Source organism: Scardinius erythrophthalmus, assembly GCF_964197995.2.
Source record: "Scardinius erythrophthalmus genome assembly, chromosome: 3".
In the NCBI taxonomy this organism is placed as follows: Eukaryota; Metazoa; Chordata; class Actinopteri; order Cypriniformes; family Leuciscidae; genus Scardinius; species Scardinius erythrophthalmus.
In genome coordinates, this window is record NC_138223.1 from 1,023,272 (window position 1) to 1,039,448 (window position 16,177).

Genomic DNA, 16,177 nt, shown 5'->3' on the forward strand with positions numbered 1-16,177 from the left:
GTGTGTGTGTGTGTGTGTGTGTGTGTGTGTGTGTGTGTGTGTGTGTTGTATAACGGATGGAGATGTTCAACAGTGCTTTAATTTCACTCTCAAGCCAAAGAAACAGAGATGAACTTGAAATAGCTGTTCACACACACAGATTATAGAGTACGGGATCTGGTGTCGGAGCTGGGAACGCCTCACACTGGATCCGGGAGAGAGACACAGCATCCATATGGAGATTAGCATGAGCAATAAAGCGGATCTCTCTGGATAGAATGAGGAATATCCTCAATAAAACACATTCAAATTAAATGCAGAAAAACCCAGCAGTAAAATCCATATTCATAAAACCTCCATCGCGCTGCTGCTTTAATATGTTTCTATAATCACTTCTGTCCCAGATTCTCATACTCACATTAGCACACACACACACACACACACACACACACACACACACACACACACACTTTATTCCCTTCTCTTACACTGAGTGCTGTGGTAATTTGACTGCATTGTTGTAGCAATTGAGCAGTTTGTTTGTATAAACTGCACCATATATTGCAGATAGCATGCAGAACTAGCCGATGGCCACTAATAATAACTCATCATAGCGGAACATTAAAGCCATCTAGTGGTTGAACACATTTATCATCACAACTGTAGTTCCCCAAACCCGCAGTGCACTTACTGTTGCATAATGGAAACAATAATACACATCCCTAGATAGTAAGCAGTGCCCAGCACAACTAGCAGAAACATGTGCTAAGAATAGTTCCCATTAAGTTTAAAAAATTGTTTTTGAATGTTCTCTGAAAATGAAAACGTTCAATTCAAAGAGCATTCAAAAGTAACAAGTAAAACATTAGATGAACGTCAAACTAAAACGTTTTAGGGGGAAGAAAACGTTCAGTGGACGATGTATAAATAATGTTTTGAGCTACTGTAATGTTATGTTGGAAGAGCGTTTGTTTGTAACTTTGAGAGAGCATTCTGAGAACGTTCCCCGTTAGCTCGTACCTTTTATATTCCTATATAAGGTTATAAATTAACGAGTGACATTATTATGTAATAATAAACCACTGTGAAATTGAGTGTGTTTGTTGTGACTGGGATTGAGTGTGTTACTGCGCCTTTAAGAAAGTCGCTCCGTTCTCGCGCACATTGTGTCGATAATATACCGGTCCGTCGCGGTCGCTGTCGCGTTGTGTTTTCATCCTCGTTCTGCACGGTCATGTCTGTTCATTCCGCTGAAGATCCGTTCCCGTTCCATGGGCTGCTTCCGAAAAAAGAGACCGGCGCTGCCTCGTTCCTCACTAAGTTCCCGGAGTATGATGGCAGAGGGGTGCTCATCGCGATCCTCGACACTGGGGTGGACCCAGGGGCCCCGGGCATGCAGGTAAATCGAGCCCGCGGCTTCGGCTCAGCAATAGGCCGCACGGGGTATTACTCCCGTTTAAGGGCCCACAGACACTGGACGGTACCGGAACTCCCGTGTCATTATTTAAACGCTGAAGCACTAACATATCCGAAGCCAATTAAGCTGATTAAGTCCGCAAAACACATAATCGGCGTGTTTGAAAGGGCAAGCTGTGTCATCCTCATCAATGGCAATGACTTACAAAGAAGCTCCACGGCTGTACTATACAGACATGTATTATGGGATTTGTGAGGTATATGATTTGGTAGATACAATTATAAGTTAATGTGGTATTAATTTGTCATGTCAGACATCACAGAAACATTGTATTCTACATGACAATGGCTGTTTCCAAACCTACATAGACAGCAGATTAGCCTTTGATCCAGGATGCTGTCTAGATAGGGCGCAGGCCTCCACACATCAGCATCATATAAGCAGCCAGTTAATAATACTGTGAGAAAATAGATTTTATAAATATGAAAAGTTATGTTTTTTTCTACTCACTGTTGTACTGTATTGTTAGCCTATGTGTTTTATTGTTATGTATAAATAATAGTATATATTCATTCAGACTTCATTCATTCTAATCAATATATTTAATTTATTTATTTTATTTTCTATTATTATTTTTATTTACATCAAATTATTTTAATTGTTTTATTTGTATTTTTTTAATCAAATGTTTTATTCAATTAATGTAAATCTAATGTATTAATTTATTATTTATTTAAATAAACATTGTTATAATATTAAAATATATTTATCAATTTAATTTAATTTGTAATATTTAATTTAATTTGTTTTATTTGTATTTTTTAATCAAATGTTTTATTCAATTAATGTAAATCTAATGTATTAATTTATTATTTATTTATTTAAATAAACATTGTTATAATATTAAAATATATTTATCAATTTAATTTAATGTTATTTTTAATATTTAAATTTTTACACTGCTTTTCTTATTTTTATTTATGTATTTAAATTATTTGTGTATCAAAGGTTTTTATTTAAATTAGGCTAACTTAATTTAAATACTTATTATTTATTTAAATAAAGTTATATATAATTTTTTATATTAATAAAATAGGTTTTATGTTTTATTTTTACATTTTACACAGCTCTTATTTTTTTTAATTACTCATTTATTTTAATCAATTTTGTAATCAAATGCATACATTTATTATTATTTTTTTAATAAAATGATTTATTCTATTTATTTTTATATTAATCAAATTAATTTTTATTTACTTATTTTTACGTTTCTACGCTGTTCTTCCCCCTGTTTAAAGCATCCCTGTAAGAGGATCCAGCAGCTGTTTTTACACACACACGCACACACACACACACACACACACACACACACTCACTCAACTGTCAGCTGTTCTAGTAGTTCACTACTGAGGGAGTCATGTGACGTGCATGTCTTGTTTCTGTCATGTAACGCTCATTCAGCAACACCAGGGATCATGTGTTCTCCACGAGCTCTCTCTGCATCTTCACGTAAGCTGATCTGATTTGTGTGATTCGTCAGATCACCACAGACGGCAAACCCAAGATCGTGGACATCATCGACACGACGGGCAGCGGAGACGTGAACATGTCCAGCGTGGCGGAGCTGAAGGACGGGGCCGTGACCGGGCTAACGGGACGAACGCTCAAAGTGAGACCAGCAAACGCTCTTATTCTGCACACTTACGTCTCATATTCATATCCGCCACACTTCAGACGCTCGGGTTACTGAAACCATATCAATAACATGTTTGGGTCTCATTTTTCACCCTAAAATCAAAAGAAAGAAAATGTATCTTTATTTAGGATTTTGTTTGGTCTGTTTTGTCACAGAGTGGAAATTACTCTGGTATCATATTCATATCCATAAATGCATGCTCATGCACGTCGACACGAACACAGAACTGAACACATTTCCATTATTGCACAATAATAATAATATTTCAGAAGGTTATTTAAAACTATCGGTTAAAATAGTGCCATGGACTAATAAAAAAAAAAAAAGCATGTTTTAAAATAATGCGAATATTTCTTTTTATTAGTGTGAAATATGAGTCGAACGTGTTTGATGTGTTGATGTGGTGTTTCAGTGACTCTAAAGGTTTTCCTGTTTCTCTTCAGATTCCGGATGAGTGGGAGAATCCGTCCGGGAAATATCACATCGGAATAAAGAACGCTTATGATTTTTTCCCTAAAGCTCTGAAAGAGAGAATACAGGTAATAAATAAAACTCTTCCTACAGCCGTCTCTATAATAACACAACTAAAAACAATGAGTAAATTCAAATTCCTCAAACAAACGCATGATGGTGATGATGATGCTGATGATGCTGATGGTGCTGATGCTGATGGTGCTGATGATGGTGCTGATGCTGATGATGGTGCTGATGCTGATGGTGTTTACTCATGATATTCCCGTGTGTGCGGTTCAGAAAGAGCGTAAGGAGAAGCTGTGGGACCCGGCGCACAGGTCGGCTCTCGCGGAGGCCAGCCGCAGGATAGAAGAGTTCGACCAGAGTCACCCGAACCCCTCTCAGGTCAGACTCTGCACACATGAGGAGGACATTTAACCTCATCCTTCCCTCGCACTCTGTCACACTTCTTTCCCTCGCGGGTCAAAATGACCCGAAGCCCTAAAATTAAACTTAGGGGTTTTTTTTGTCCAGAAAGCTTATTTTATTTCATTTTGATAATATTTTTTTCTATTTTGTAATGCGATTTTTAATTTTTTATTATACTTTCTTTTATTTACCTTTAAATTATTAGATTTGATCAATAAATAAATAGTAATTTAAGCACATTCCTCACATTCTTTCAACTTAAATTCAAAATAACTCGCATAACCCTTTTAATTCAGCTCTAAATATCTTACATTGAGTGTCTTTGACCTCTTGTGGAAATAATAATAATATAAGATGATATTTGATGACTCTAGATGGGCTTATATCTCTATATGGAGTAAATGAGCTGTTCCTCTGGGTCCTAAAGCCAGTTTCTCTTCAGTGTGCATTCAGATACACATGTAGACGCTTTTTTGGTAAAGTTTTAGCTTTTTTTTTTTTTTTTTTTTTTTTTTTTGAGCATTTTTAGGTTTTTCTATGTGTACTAAAGCATTCCTAAGAGGGTCAGATTGACCCGTGAGAGAAGGATTTGTAACTTCTTTAAAATTCAACCACACAAAACTCCTCGAATCCATTACTTTTTTTTTGTGTATTCGTGGTTCAAGTGCGACAAAAGTCCTGGGGTCTTCTTGGACTCCTCTGATTAACACTCACACATTATTTTTTATTTTTTTCAAAATGACCCGAGGGAAGGATGTACTGGCATGAAAGTGAAGTTATTTCACTTTCACTGGTCTTTTCTCCTCTATTGTGTCGTATATCCGAGCGAAGCGCTTCTGGAACAAGAACAAATGTGGGCGGGGCTTGATTGTGTCTGTGGGGAATTGATTGGATGGTTGTGGTTTGCTATTGGCTGATGTCATGTGAGTGACAGGTTATAGCCCCGCCCTCGTCATCAGAGAAGAGAAGAGATGCTGAAGAGGAACTGATTCTGAATGATGTTCATGGATAAATCATTACAATAAACTGCAATATTCCATAAAAAAAATAAAAAGTGTCAATGTGTGTGTGTGTGTGTGTGTGTTCAGCTGGAGAAACTGCAGAGGGAGGAGCTACAGTGTCACGTGGAGCTGTTGGGAACCCTGGAGAAGAAGTACAGCGACCCAGGGCCGGTTTACGACTGCGTGTCGTGGCACGACGGCGTCACATGGAGGTCAGAACACACACAACTAAACAACTAAATTGTAAAGCTGCTGTGAAACACTCTGTATTGTTAAAGCGCTGTATAAATGAAGGTGACTTGACGTGTGTGTGTGTGTGTGTGTGTGTGTCAGGGCTGTGGTGGACACGTCTGAGACCGGAGAGCTGTCGTCCTGCACCGTCCTGAGCTCGTACCGAGAGAAACAGGAGTACGCCACGCTGGGAACCGCAGAGATGCTCAACTACTCGCTGAACATCTACGACGAGGGAAACACGCTGTGTATCGTCACTAGCGGAGGTGAGACTGATGACAGGAGACGCCTCGTTCATAACCCGGACGCCGCGTCACACACGTCAAATCAAACATACTTTATTGTCCCTGATTGGGGAATTTGTAATGGACTCTATATTCAGCATTTCGCCAAAACCTGATTCATAAAACAAATTACACAAAATATTCATACACACCATATATACATAATAAATAGACTTCACTAATTCATGATACACATACGTTGTGATTTATAATAACTAGTGCTGTGCAACGATTAATCACATCCAAAATAAACGTTTGTGTTTACATAATGTGTGTGTGTGTACTGTGTATAATTATAAAAAAAATTATATATATATATATATATATATATATATATATATATATATATATATATATATATATATATATATATATGTATGTGTGTGTGTGTACATGCAAATATTTCTTAAATATATACATGCATGTGTGTGTATTTATATATACACAGAATAATTATACACAGTACACACACATTGATTATGTAAACACAAACGTTTATCTTGGATGTGATTAATCGTTGCCCAGCACTAATAAAAACAAACTTGATGGGAGAATCAACAATGATGTTGATCTGACGGCTGATGAAGGAAAAACCACTTTAATATTCATTATGAGTCCTAATCATAAATACAGTGCATGTTCTCAATAAGTTTAAATACATAAAATAATGATTTAAACTCTGTTTTACATCTGATATACTCATTTAGATTAAATATGTCACTCTCATTAACTAAGCACTTAAATTACATGAAATCATTACTGAGAAGTTACAACATTTTTTATATTCTAATTTTTGTCTTTCGGGGCGCACAAACACTTTGAGTAAAGACCCTACGCACAGATCTATAAACGAGACCCCAGATGTCTGTGCGTCCTATGCTGTGTTAATGCTGTTTTCCACTACAGTATCTTCTAGAAAAGATCATCAGTCCTTCATGGAAAGCATGTGTAAGTGATGATTGAGAGTCTGCACACTGATGCCTGTGTGTGTGTGTGTGTGTGTGTGTGTGTGTGTGTGTGTGCAGGAGCTCACGGGACACACGTGGCCAGCATCGCGGCGGGACACTTCCCCGAGGAGCCGGAGCGCAACGGCGTGGCCCCCGGAGCCCAGATCCTGGCGCTGAAGATCGGAGACACACGCCTCAGCACTATGGAGACCGGCACCGGCCTCATACGAGCTGTAAGAGACACCTGTCAATCATCACATCACGAGTGACGTCATCGAGAACTAATGAAGCAGGGTTACTTTAGTGATGGCTAAAGTACTCACTTCCCGTACTCAAGTAGAAGTACAGATACTTGTGTTTAAAAATACTGATTTAACTTCTTTAATCAAGTAAATGTAACAAAGTACAGGCTTGGAAATTTACTATAAAAGTAAAAGTAGCCTTTGCAAAGCCTGGACCATCTAATGTCACTCAGTGCCAGCTGACAAACTGAAGTGGAAATGGAAAAACGTCGCCTACATTTTTTTTTTTTTTTTTTTAATAGGCCTAAATCATCTAAATCTGTGACAGAGACTCCAGTATTCACACAGCCAGTTCCTCTTTTTTAATCTTCCCCTAAACATTTAAAGGAATCTACATGTATGTGTGTGTGTGCTCAAATATGGCTTCTGGAGAGAAAATATATGAATTGCTAAACAGACATTAATGAAGAAGTTCCCCATACTTTTAGAGGTACAGCGAACAACCACTAGATGGCAGCAGCGTACAGGAAATGAGCTGACAGCTAGTATATCTTTGAACATGATAAATATGTCAGGCTCATCATTTTTACAATTGAAGTGCTATAAAAGTTGGAGAAATGACAAATTCAATGTGCATTGTATTAAAAAAATCTTTATTGATATGCAAATAGACCATAACAATGGCAAGTGATGAATGCCCTCAGGCCTGCAGATGTGCATGGATTTGCCCTGAATCCCTTCAAGAACTTGAGCAACTAGGGTATACACACCTTCTGTGTAGTGTAACGTGTCATAGTGTAATTGTGTGTAGGACAGTGAGTGAGTGAAAAAACGTGTGTGTGTGTGTATCTGGATGGATTTGCAGCGAATGAATGCTGCCGAATCTTGTGCTGTGTCGAGTGCAACGTATATTCCCATCCAATTAGACTGAATTCGGTATTGATGACGTAAAAAATAATAACGGTAACTCCACTGAAATTATTTTAAACTAAAGTAACAAGCCAATTTTGTAAAATGTAAGGAGTGGAAAGTACCGATATTCGTGTTAAAAATGTAAGGAGTAAAAGTAAGAAGTCGGCACAAAAATACATAGTAAAGTAAAAATATCTGCAAAATCTGCTTGAGTACAGTAATGAAGTATTTGTACATCGTTACTTCCCATCTCTGCTTCAGTGTTATTTACATGCTGGTATAGTATTTTTAGTGAGCTTTTATTTGTATATTTTCCATTTTTTTATCTTTTCCTTTTTAGTCTTGAGTCATTATTTTAGTATATTTCTATTTTATTTGAGTTTTAGTAGTTTAGCACTTCGTCTGACTTGTTTTATCTCAATATTTCAAGTTTACTTTTTTTTATCATATATAAAGTTAGTATTATATTACATTAAGAACTGTCTCAAACTGGGTTTCATGGACATGTTTAGAGAAAAAAATATAAAGAGAAGCAAATAAAAATAAGTTTTAACTAAATAAATTTGAGTAAAGTAAACAATTCAAATAAATAATTACAATTTTAAATAAATAAATAAAATAATACATTTATAGAGTAAAGTTAATTGATTAAATAAATTATTAAATAAATAAATTTGATAGAACTAAATAAGTAATTATTGATTTAAATAAAAATAAGAAAAAAGTCTATATATCTATATATATATATAATATATATATAGAGAGAGAGATTGGACCAAGTAAATAACTAAATAATTTGATTAAAACAAATACATGAAATTTGATTAAAATAAATAATAAATGGATACATTTCATTAATATCATTTGATTAAAATGAATAAAATACATATTTCTTTAAACTCAAAGATATAATAGACACATTAAATATGTCTGAATGTCATTCATTAGATGCAAAATATCAAAACAAGTGTGTCCTTTATTTTAAAGAGAAATGTTGATAATACGATTCACTAAAACTCACTAAAACACGGCGAGATGAAGGACAGGAGAAAATATCCTGCAAATACAGACTCTTGATCACTTTCACACGTTTATAAATGTATCGCGGTTGCTTTATTGTTTGTGTTATATATATTTGTTTATTTTTGCAGATGATTGAGGTCGTAAACTACAAGTGTGATCTTGTGAACTACAGCTACGGCGAGGCGACGCACTGGCCAAACTCAGGGTGAGCTTCTGATCACACAGACACACACACACACACACACAGCTAGTCGTCGGATCCTTCGAGCAACTAGTTGCTCCTAACGCTGCGGCCACACCACAAGATATCCGATCTCTCCCCTTCTGACGATCCTAAATGAAGTCCCGATTATGTTGATGGTTCCACAGATTATCTTATCAGGATGGATATGAACGTGTGATTTTTCAAAAGCTCTGATTAAACTCTTGAGATCTGGCAACCGCACACGTGAACATCAGACATGGAGGATCAGATTGTCCATTTGTGGCAATTCTGTCAAAAGCTTTCCAATCACTATCATAGCAATAGGCTTGTTCGATCACCGGTGATCAGCGCGAGATGCATGCCGGTTAGACGTGTCCGAGTGCGTTCCTGTTTATCCTGAAGTCTCGAGAGATGTGGCGAGATTTCCCGTTTTCACAGTCGGGACTCTGGTTGTAAATCTGTCCGTGTGTGTGGTGTGTTGTCGTCTTCACATCGCGCGGCACAACACACACTATAGGAGCAAAACTGTTAAATCTAGGATTGTTTGTCCTCATGTTTGTGGTCTCTCACATTTTGAAAATCTTCTAAGATTGTAAACATGTGTTGGTGTGGCCCCAGCATGAGAAGCTCTGATCGTCTCCTCGACTCTGCTTGTTCCTCAGGAGAATCTGTGAGGTCATCACGGAGGCGGTGCAGAAGTACAACGTTCTGTTCGTGTCGAGCGCGGGGAATAACGGCCCGTGTTTGTCCACCGTGGGCTGTCCCGGAGGAACCACCAGCAGTGTGATCGGTACGGACGTGTTTTCACAATACATATCACTTCTTTGTGTTTAATATAACTAGACAACGTTTTTTATTTAACTTAATTAAAAAAGAACAAATAAAGAATTAGTAATCGCAACAAAAGCTACAAGTGAACAAAGATACGATTGAAATAAACAGTGTTTTAAGTTTTACTGTAATCAAATGTAAAATAACACTGCACTTTAGCAATAAAATCTACATTACAAATATAGTTACAAAAGTTATTCAGTCTAGAACCAGTGAATTTACTCTGTCTTCTGTTGTTTGATCAGTGTTATTATAGAGACCGCAGGAATATTAGTGCTGTCACTTTAAGAGCTGCACGGATCCGATATACTGATACACGTGTGTGTGTGTGTGTGTGTGTGTGTGTGTGTGTGCGCAGCACTGAACACAGCACACGAGTCGTCTCATGTTTGAATGGTTTACAGTCATATTGAAATGCTCACAAAGGAATCGATAAGAGGAATTGAAATTTTAATTTTATAACAAGTATCCGATTCCAGAATTTTTATTCCCCACCCTACTTGACGACAGCATTGCTGCTGACATGTAATGTCAATGATGATGATGATGTGTAATCAGCTCTGACCTGATGACCCTGATGTGCAGGTGTGGGCGCTTACGTGACGCCGGACATGATGGTGGCCGAATACTCGCTGAGAGAGAAGCTCCCCCCGAACCAGTACACGTGGTCGTCGCGCGGGCCCAGCACTGACGGCGCTCTGGGCGTTAGCATTAGCGCTCCCGGCGGAGCCATCGCCTCCGTTCCCAACTGGACGCTCCGCGGCACACAGCTCATGAACGGCACCTCCATGTCCTCGCCCAACGCCTGCGGGGGAATCGCCCTCGTGCTCTCAGGTGCCGCTTTACATCTCATCACATTTCATGCTTTCATTTTACTTTAATATCTTAATATTTCAGTTAAATTTGACCTTTTTGTGGTTTAGCACTTTTAAATGTACTATTATTTGTACATTTTACATTTTTCATATTTAATTTTATATTATTTTATATAAAAATGCAATATATATATATATATACACTGCATTTTCTTGTATTACCATTTTTTATATTTTATTTCATAATTTTTTTTAGCAACTAAAGTTTTAGTTGCAGCAATAATTTGTACTAATTTCAGTTCAGTTTTATTTCAAGTACACATTCGCATCATGTTCTACATAAATGAAAATCGGTGTAATGATATTGACTGAGGGGCGTGCGATACTGACGAAAACATTCTGAAAATAACAATCAGACAATATTTTCTTAATTTACACTGCATTTGCAACTGCATAAATAATGCTATGAGATTTTTTTTAATGAATATTTAATTCTGAAATGATTTTAGAAAGATGAAGTGCAACACACACACACACACACACACACGCATATATATGTATATATATAAAAACGAATGAGTGAGTCATTGAATCATTCATTAAACTCATTTGTTTAAGAGGCGAAGCTCCACTGTTCCGCTCTAAGGCGTAGAAAAGTTCATTTGGAAATGTTTGTTGTCAAAATAAAGCGGAAGAGAACTAACCTGACAATAGTTTTGTTTAGAATGCAACTCAAAATGTTAACTTGTTTATTGAACTGTTTTAAGAAATCAAAAGACTGGACACTTTTTTTTTTTACTTCATATTTAAATGTAATGTAAGACAAACTAAAGGGAGAAAATGCCCCGGTAAACCTTGAGTCGCAAGCTCATTGACATCGGCTATATTACAGTGTGAACAGAATATGACCTGTGTGACTCAGGCACACACTACTCTTCACAGAGGAACTGAATGTGCTAGAACTCAGAGTTTGAGCTTAACCCTTGCACTGTGCTGAAAACACCTCATTTGGTCTGAATGGCTTATAAACTATCCAGGCTCGATTTAAAGCAAGAACTGATAAGAATGTAAATGTGGACCTTGAAATGCAATGTAAGTCGCTTTGGATAAAAGCGTCTGCCAAATGCATAATGTAAACAATAGTTGCAATATTATGCATATTGCACAGGCCTAGCTCATGAACTTGTACTGTAAATACTTATGTGTGTGTGTGTGTGTGTGTGTGTGTTTGCCAGGTTTGAAGCAGAACGGCGTGCGTCCCACAGTGCCGGCGGTGCGGCGAGCTCTGGAGAACACGGCTCTTAAAGTGGATGATATCGAAGTGTTTGCACAGGGTCACGGCATCATTCAGGTACTGAGACCACAGGACGTGCTCGTCTTCACGCATCATGACTGTGTTCATAACAATCTTGTCCAGAGTATTATATCTTTACATATGAAGTTCTGACTGTTAAAGCAAAGCAGAAATTGTCTAGGGTGGAATTGTCTATACAACGAAATTTAGTCTCTCATTTGAAAAGTGCACACACACACACACCACACACACACACACACACACACACACACACACACACACACCACACACACACACACACCACACACCACACACACACACACACCACACACACACACACACACACACACACACACACACGCACACTTTCCAAAAATATAAACTAATGTAAACAAATGGTACAGAATGTAAATGTAAACAGTGCAAAAAAAAATAATAATAATGAGCATTTATGTTATGTGGCATTTAGAGCTTGTACAGCTATCGGATAAAAACCTGACGGTAACCGTTTGAACAGAAAGAGTTTGTGGACCATAAAGGAACTGAACTGAACTCATGTGATGCGCAGGTGGAGCGTGCGTTCGACTACCTCATGCAACACGTGTCTCTGCCCACCAGCGGCCTGGGCTTCAGCGTGACCGTAGGGTCTCAGAGAGGAATCTACCTCAGGGAACCGGCCCACGTCACCGGCCCGTCCGATCACGCCGTCGGCATCGAGCCCATGTTCCCGGAGAACTCAGGTACACTACACTTCACAGAGGAGCTGGATGTGTTCCAGCTCATCTCAGCCGTTGCATTGTGCTGAAAACACCTACTTTGGTTTTAAATCTCTCGTTATGCCTTATTATGATCCATTAATACTAACACTTTCTCTTCTATTCTATATCTATTTATAAAAATAAATAAAAAGTACATGTACTGCGTGAGACTAAACTGGGAGGAGTCACAGCACTTGCATATTGTTGTCCTATTGTTAGTTTCACTGCTTTGTAAGTCGCTTTGAATTAAAGCGTTAAATGTGAATATTATCACCATATATTGGATTTAATCTTTTTTCTCAACTTGTTTTCTTTAAAGTCCCCCTGTAGTCAATCATTTTATCCCATAAAACTCACCAAAATCACATATTTAAAAAAAATTTCCTTTGAAAAAAATGTCTTCATGCCTTAAAATATCTTGAATGTAACCCGACACCCTTGCCTCATTTAGTATGCACGGCTCTATGAATATGCAAATGAGCCCCGCCTCCACTCACTCACTCAGCTCAGAGATCCACTGGTTGACGATCACACGTTGATTTGATTGGTTACAAGGTAGTTTGTGGTGTCAGAAACACCAGCGACTGTCTTTGGTTCACTGCAGTTTTAAGGAGGAAATACTCAGCAATGCTGTCGACTTATGAACTTACACATGGTTTGTCTTAAAGCAGATTAAAAACACCACATAGACACATAAACAACATTAAAAGCTGGATTTACACCACAGGGGGACTTTAAGATTTGCTCAAGCTCCTGATCAGTGAGGCCTACGATCAATCAGATCCAAAAAGGCTTATTTTAAGGTGTCACTGTTACAGTGTAATTATATATTTAAGTACTGAGTAATATTAATATAGTAATATTAAGTAACTACATGTACCTACTATAAGGTTTAGGGTATGATTAGGATTTGGTTGAGGGTTACTTGCACGTAATTATGCATAATTAACTGTTATTACTATGGTAAGTACATGTAACAAGGACACAAGTGTTACCGTCACTTCTCTTCTCACTTCTCTTTTTTGCTGAACTTGTTGCAATGCATTCTGGGATTGCATCACCTTAATTTATCATATGATGAACCAGACATCATTTTCTGTAAAGCTGCTTTGAAACGATGTGTATTGTGAAAAGCGCTATACAGATAAATGTGAATTGAACGTGTGATGTATTGTGGGATGTTTTCTCCACAGAGAACTCGGCCCGTATCTCTCTGCAGCTTCATCTGGCTCTCGTCTGCAACGCGACCTGGGTTCACTGTCCGTCACACCTGGAGCTCATGAACCAGTGCCGGCACCTGAACGTGCGCATTGACCCGCAGGGCCTTCGAGAGGGGCTTCACTACACCGAGGCACGGCAACACAATCACATTCCCTCCGCCCTCGCAGTTTTAAATGTCCTGATTTGTGTTAAAGGGACCAAAAAGTACCCAAAAGTGAAAAATAGCCCATAATTTACTCGCCCTCAAGTCATCCTAGCTGTATTCTTCTTTCAGACGAATTCAATCAGAGTTATATTAAAAAATGTCCTGGCTCTTCCAAGCTTTATAATGGCAGTGAATGGCCATTTCTGTTTTGAAGTCCATAAAAGTGCATCTATCCATCATAAAAGTGCATCTATCCATCATAAAAGTGCATCTTTCCATCATAAAAGTGCATCTATCCATCATAAAAGTGCATCTTTCCATCATAAAAGTGCATCTTTCCATCATAAAAGTGCGTCTATCCATCATAAAAGTGCATCTTTCCATCATAAAAGTGCGTCTATCCATCATAAAAGTGCATCTATCCATCATAAAAGTGCATCTATCCATGATAAAAGTGCATCTATCCATCATAAAAGTGCGTCTATCCATCATAAAAGTGCATCTGTCCATCATATAAGTGCATCTATCCATGATAAAAGTGCGTCTATCCATCATAAAAGTGCATCTATCCATGATAAAAGTGCATCTATCCATGATAAGTGCATCTATCCATCATAAAAGTGCGTCTATCCATCATAAAAGTGCATCTATCCATGATAAAAGTGCATCTATCCATGATAAGTGCATCTATCCATCATAAAAGTGCGTCTATCCATGATAAAAGTGCGTCTATCCATCATAAAAGTGCGTCTATCCATGATAAAAGTGCGTCTATCCATCATAAAAGTGCGTCTATCCATGATAAAAGTGCATCTATCCATCATAAAAGTGCATCTATCCATGATAAATAGATGAATAGATGCACTTTTATGATGGACAGATGAACTTTTATGGACTTCAAAACAGAAATAGCCATTCACTGCCATTATAAAGCTTGGAAGAGTCAGGACATTTTTTAATATAACTGATTGTATTCGTCTGAGAGAAGAATGTCATATACACGTAGGATGGCTTCAGGGTGAGTAAATCATGGGCTAATTTTCACTTTTGCGTGAACTATCCCTCTAATGATGGTGTTTTGCAGGTGTGTGGATTCGACACGTCGGCTCTCAGCGCTGGTCCTCTCTTCAGAGTGCCCATAACGGTTATAATCCCTGCCAAGTGAGTCCAACTTCACCCGCCTGCGTCCGTGACGGTGTGTTTCTGCTGGTGTGTGACGTGTGTTTGTGTCTTATAGAGTCACTGATACTCACAGTCAGGAGGTCTCGTTCACAGACGTCCACTTCAGACCAGGACAGATCCGCCGGCATTTCATCAACGTTCCCCGTGGAGCATCATGGGCAGGTGATGTGTGTTCTGGCTAACCTGGCTGAGAAATCTTTAAAGGAGTAGTTCACTTCAGAATTAAAATCACCTGATGATTTACTTTCCCCACTTCATGCAAGATATCATTTCTTTTCGACTGAAGAAATAAAGATATGAACATCTTGGATGACGTGTGGAGAGAGTAAATCATCAGGAGATTTTAATTCTGAAGTGAACTACTCCTTTAATGTTGCTATCGTGACAACACTGGTGTGAACGAATGATGCATCAGTGCAACGCAAATCTATGATCTATGATTATTTTCTCAGAGATCTCATTAACGTCTCACTCTGGAGACGTGTCTTCGAAGTTCGTCCTGCATGCGGTTCATCTGGTGAAGCAGCGAGCGTATCGAGCCAATGAGTTTTATAAGTTCTCGTCTCTGCTGGAGAAAGGCTCGCTCACGGAAGCTTTTCCTGTGCTGGTACGCAATACATACATGGTTTACATATGTGATCAAAGGGATAGTTCACCAAAATTAGCCCATGATTTTCTCACGCTCAAGTCATCCTAGGTGTATATGACATTCTTGTTTCAGATGAATACAATCAGAGTTAAATAAAAAAAAAAATCCTGGCTTTTCCAAGCTTTATAATGGCAGTGAATGGCTGTTTCTGTTTTGAAGTCCATTAAAAAGTGCATCTATGCATGATAAAAGTGCATCTATCCATGATAAAAGTGCATCTATCATCATAAATGTGCATCTATCCATGATAAAAGTGCATCTATCCGTGATAAAAGTGCATCTATCCGTGATAAAAGTGCATCTATCCGTGATAAAAGTGCATCTGTCCATCATAAAAGTGCATCTATCATCATAAATGTGCATCTATCCGTGATAAAAGTGCATCTATCCGTGATAAGTGCATCTGTCCATCATAAAAGTGCATCTGTCCATCATAAAAGTGCATCTGTCCATCATAAGTGCA

At 38.0% G+C, this 16,177-nt stretch overlaps 1 protein-coding gene across 3 annotated transcripts in view; it reads left to right on the plus strand.

The window, feature by feature from the left end:
• The first annotated feature begins 1,116 nt into the window (after positions 1–1,116).
• The window catches only part of tpp2 (tripeptidyl peptidase 2), a 32,904-nt gene continuing 17,843 nt past the window's right edge, over positions 1,117–16,177 (plus strand). The window contains exons 1-16 of one of the 3 annotated variants that reach the window (XM_081361989.1): positions 1,117–1,378; positions 2,937–3,065; positions 3,536–3,631; positions 3,846–3,950; positions 5,063–5,187; positions 5,309–5,472; positions 6,516–6,670; positions 8,743–8,819; positions 9,482–9,609; positions 10,236–10,484; positions 11,701–11,816; positions 12,328–12,499; positions 13,711–13,868; positions 14,968–15,044; positions 15,121–15,227; positions 15,518–15,672. In XM_081361989.1, the coding sequence (XP_081218115.1) occupies positions 1,214–1,378; positions 2,937–3,065; positions 3,536–3,631; positions 3,846–3,950; positions 5,063–5,187; positions 5,309–5,472; positions 6,516–6,670; positions 8,743–8,819; positions 9,482–9,609; positions 10,236–10,484; positions 11,701–11,816; positions 12,328–12,499; positions 13,711–13,868; positions 14,968–15,044; positions 15,121–15,227; positions 15,518–15,672 (2,178 nt within the window). In that variant the 5' untranslated portion in view covers positions 1,117–1,213. The remainder of the gene's footprint in view (positions 1,379–2,936; positions 3,066–3,535; positions 3,632–3,845; positions 3,951–5,062; positions 5,188–5,308; positions 5,473–6,515; positions 6,671–8,742; positions 8,820–9,481; positions 9,610–10,235; positions 10,485–11,700; positions 11,817–12,327; positions 12,500–13,710; positions 13,869–14,967; positions 15,045–15,120; positions 15,228–15,517; positions 15,673–16,177) is intronic. The other 2 variants (XM_081361988.1, XM_081361990.1) reach the window with 2 other exon arrangements.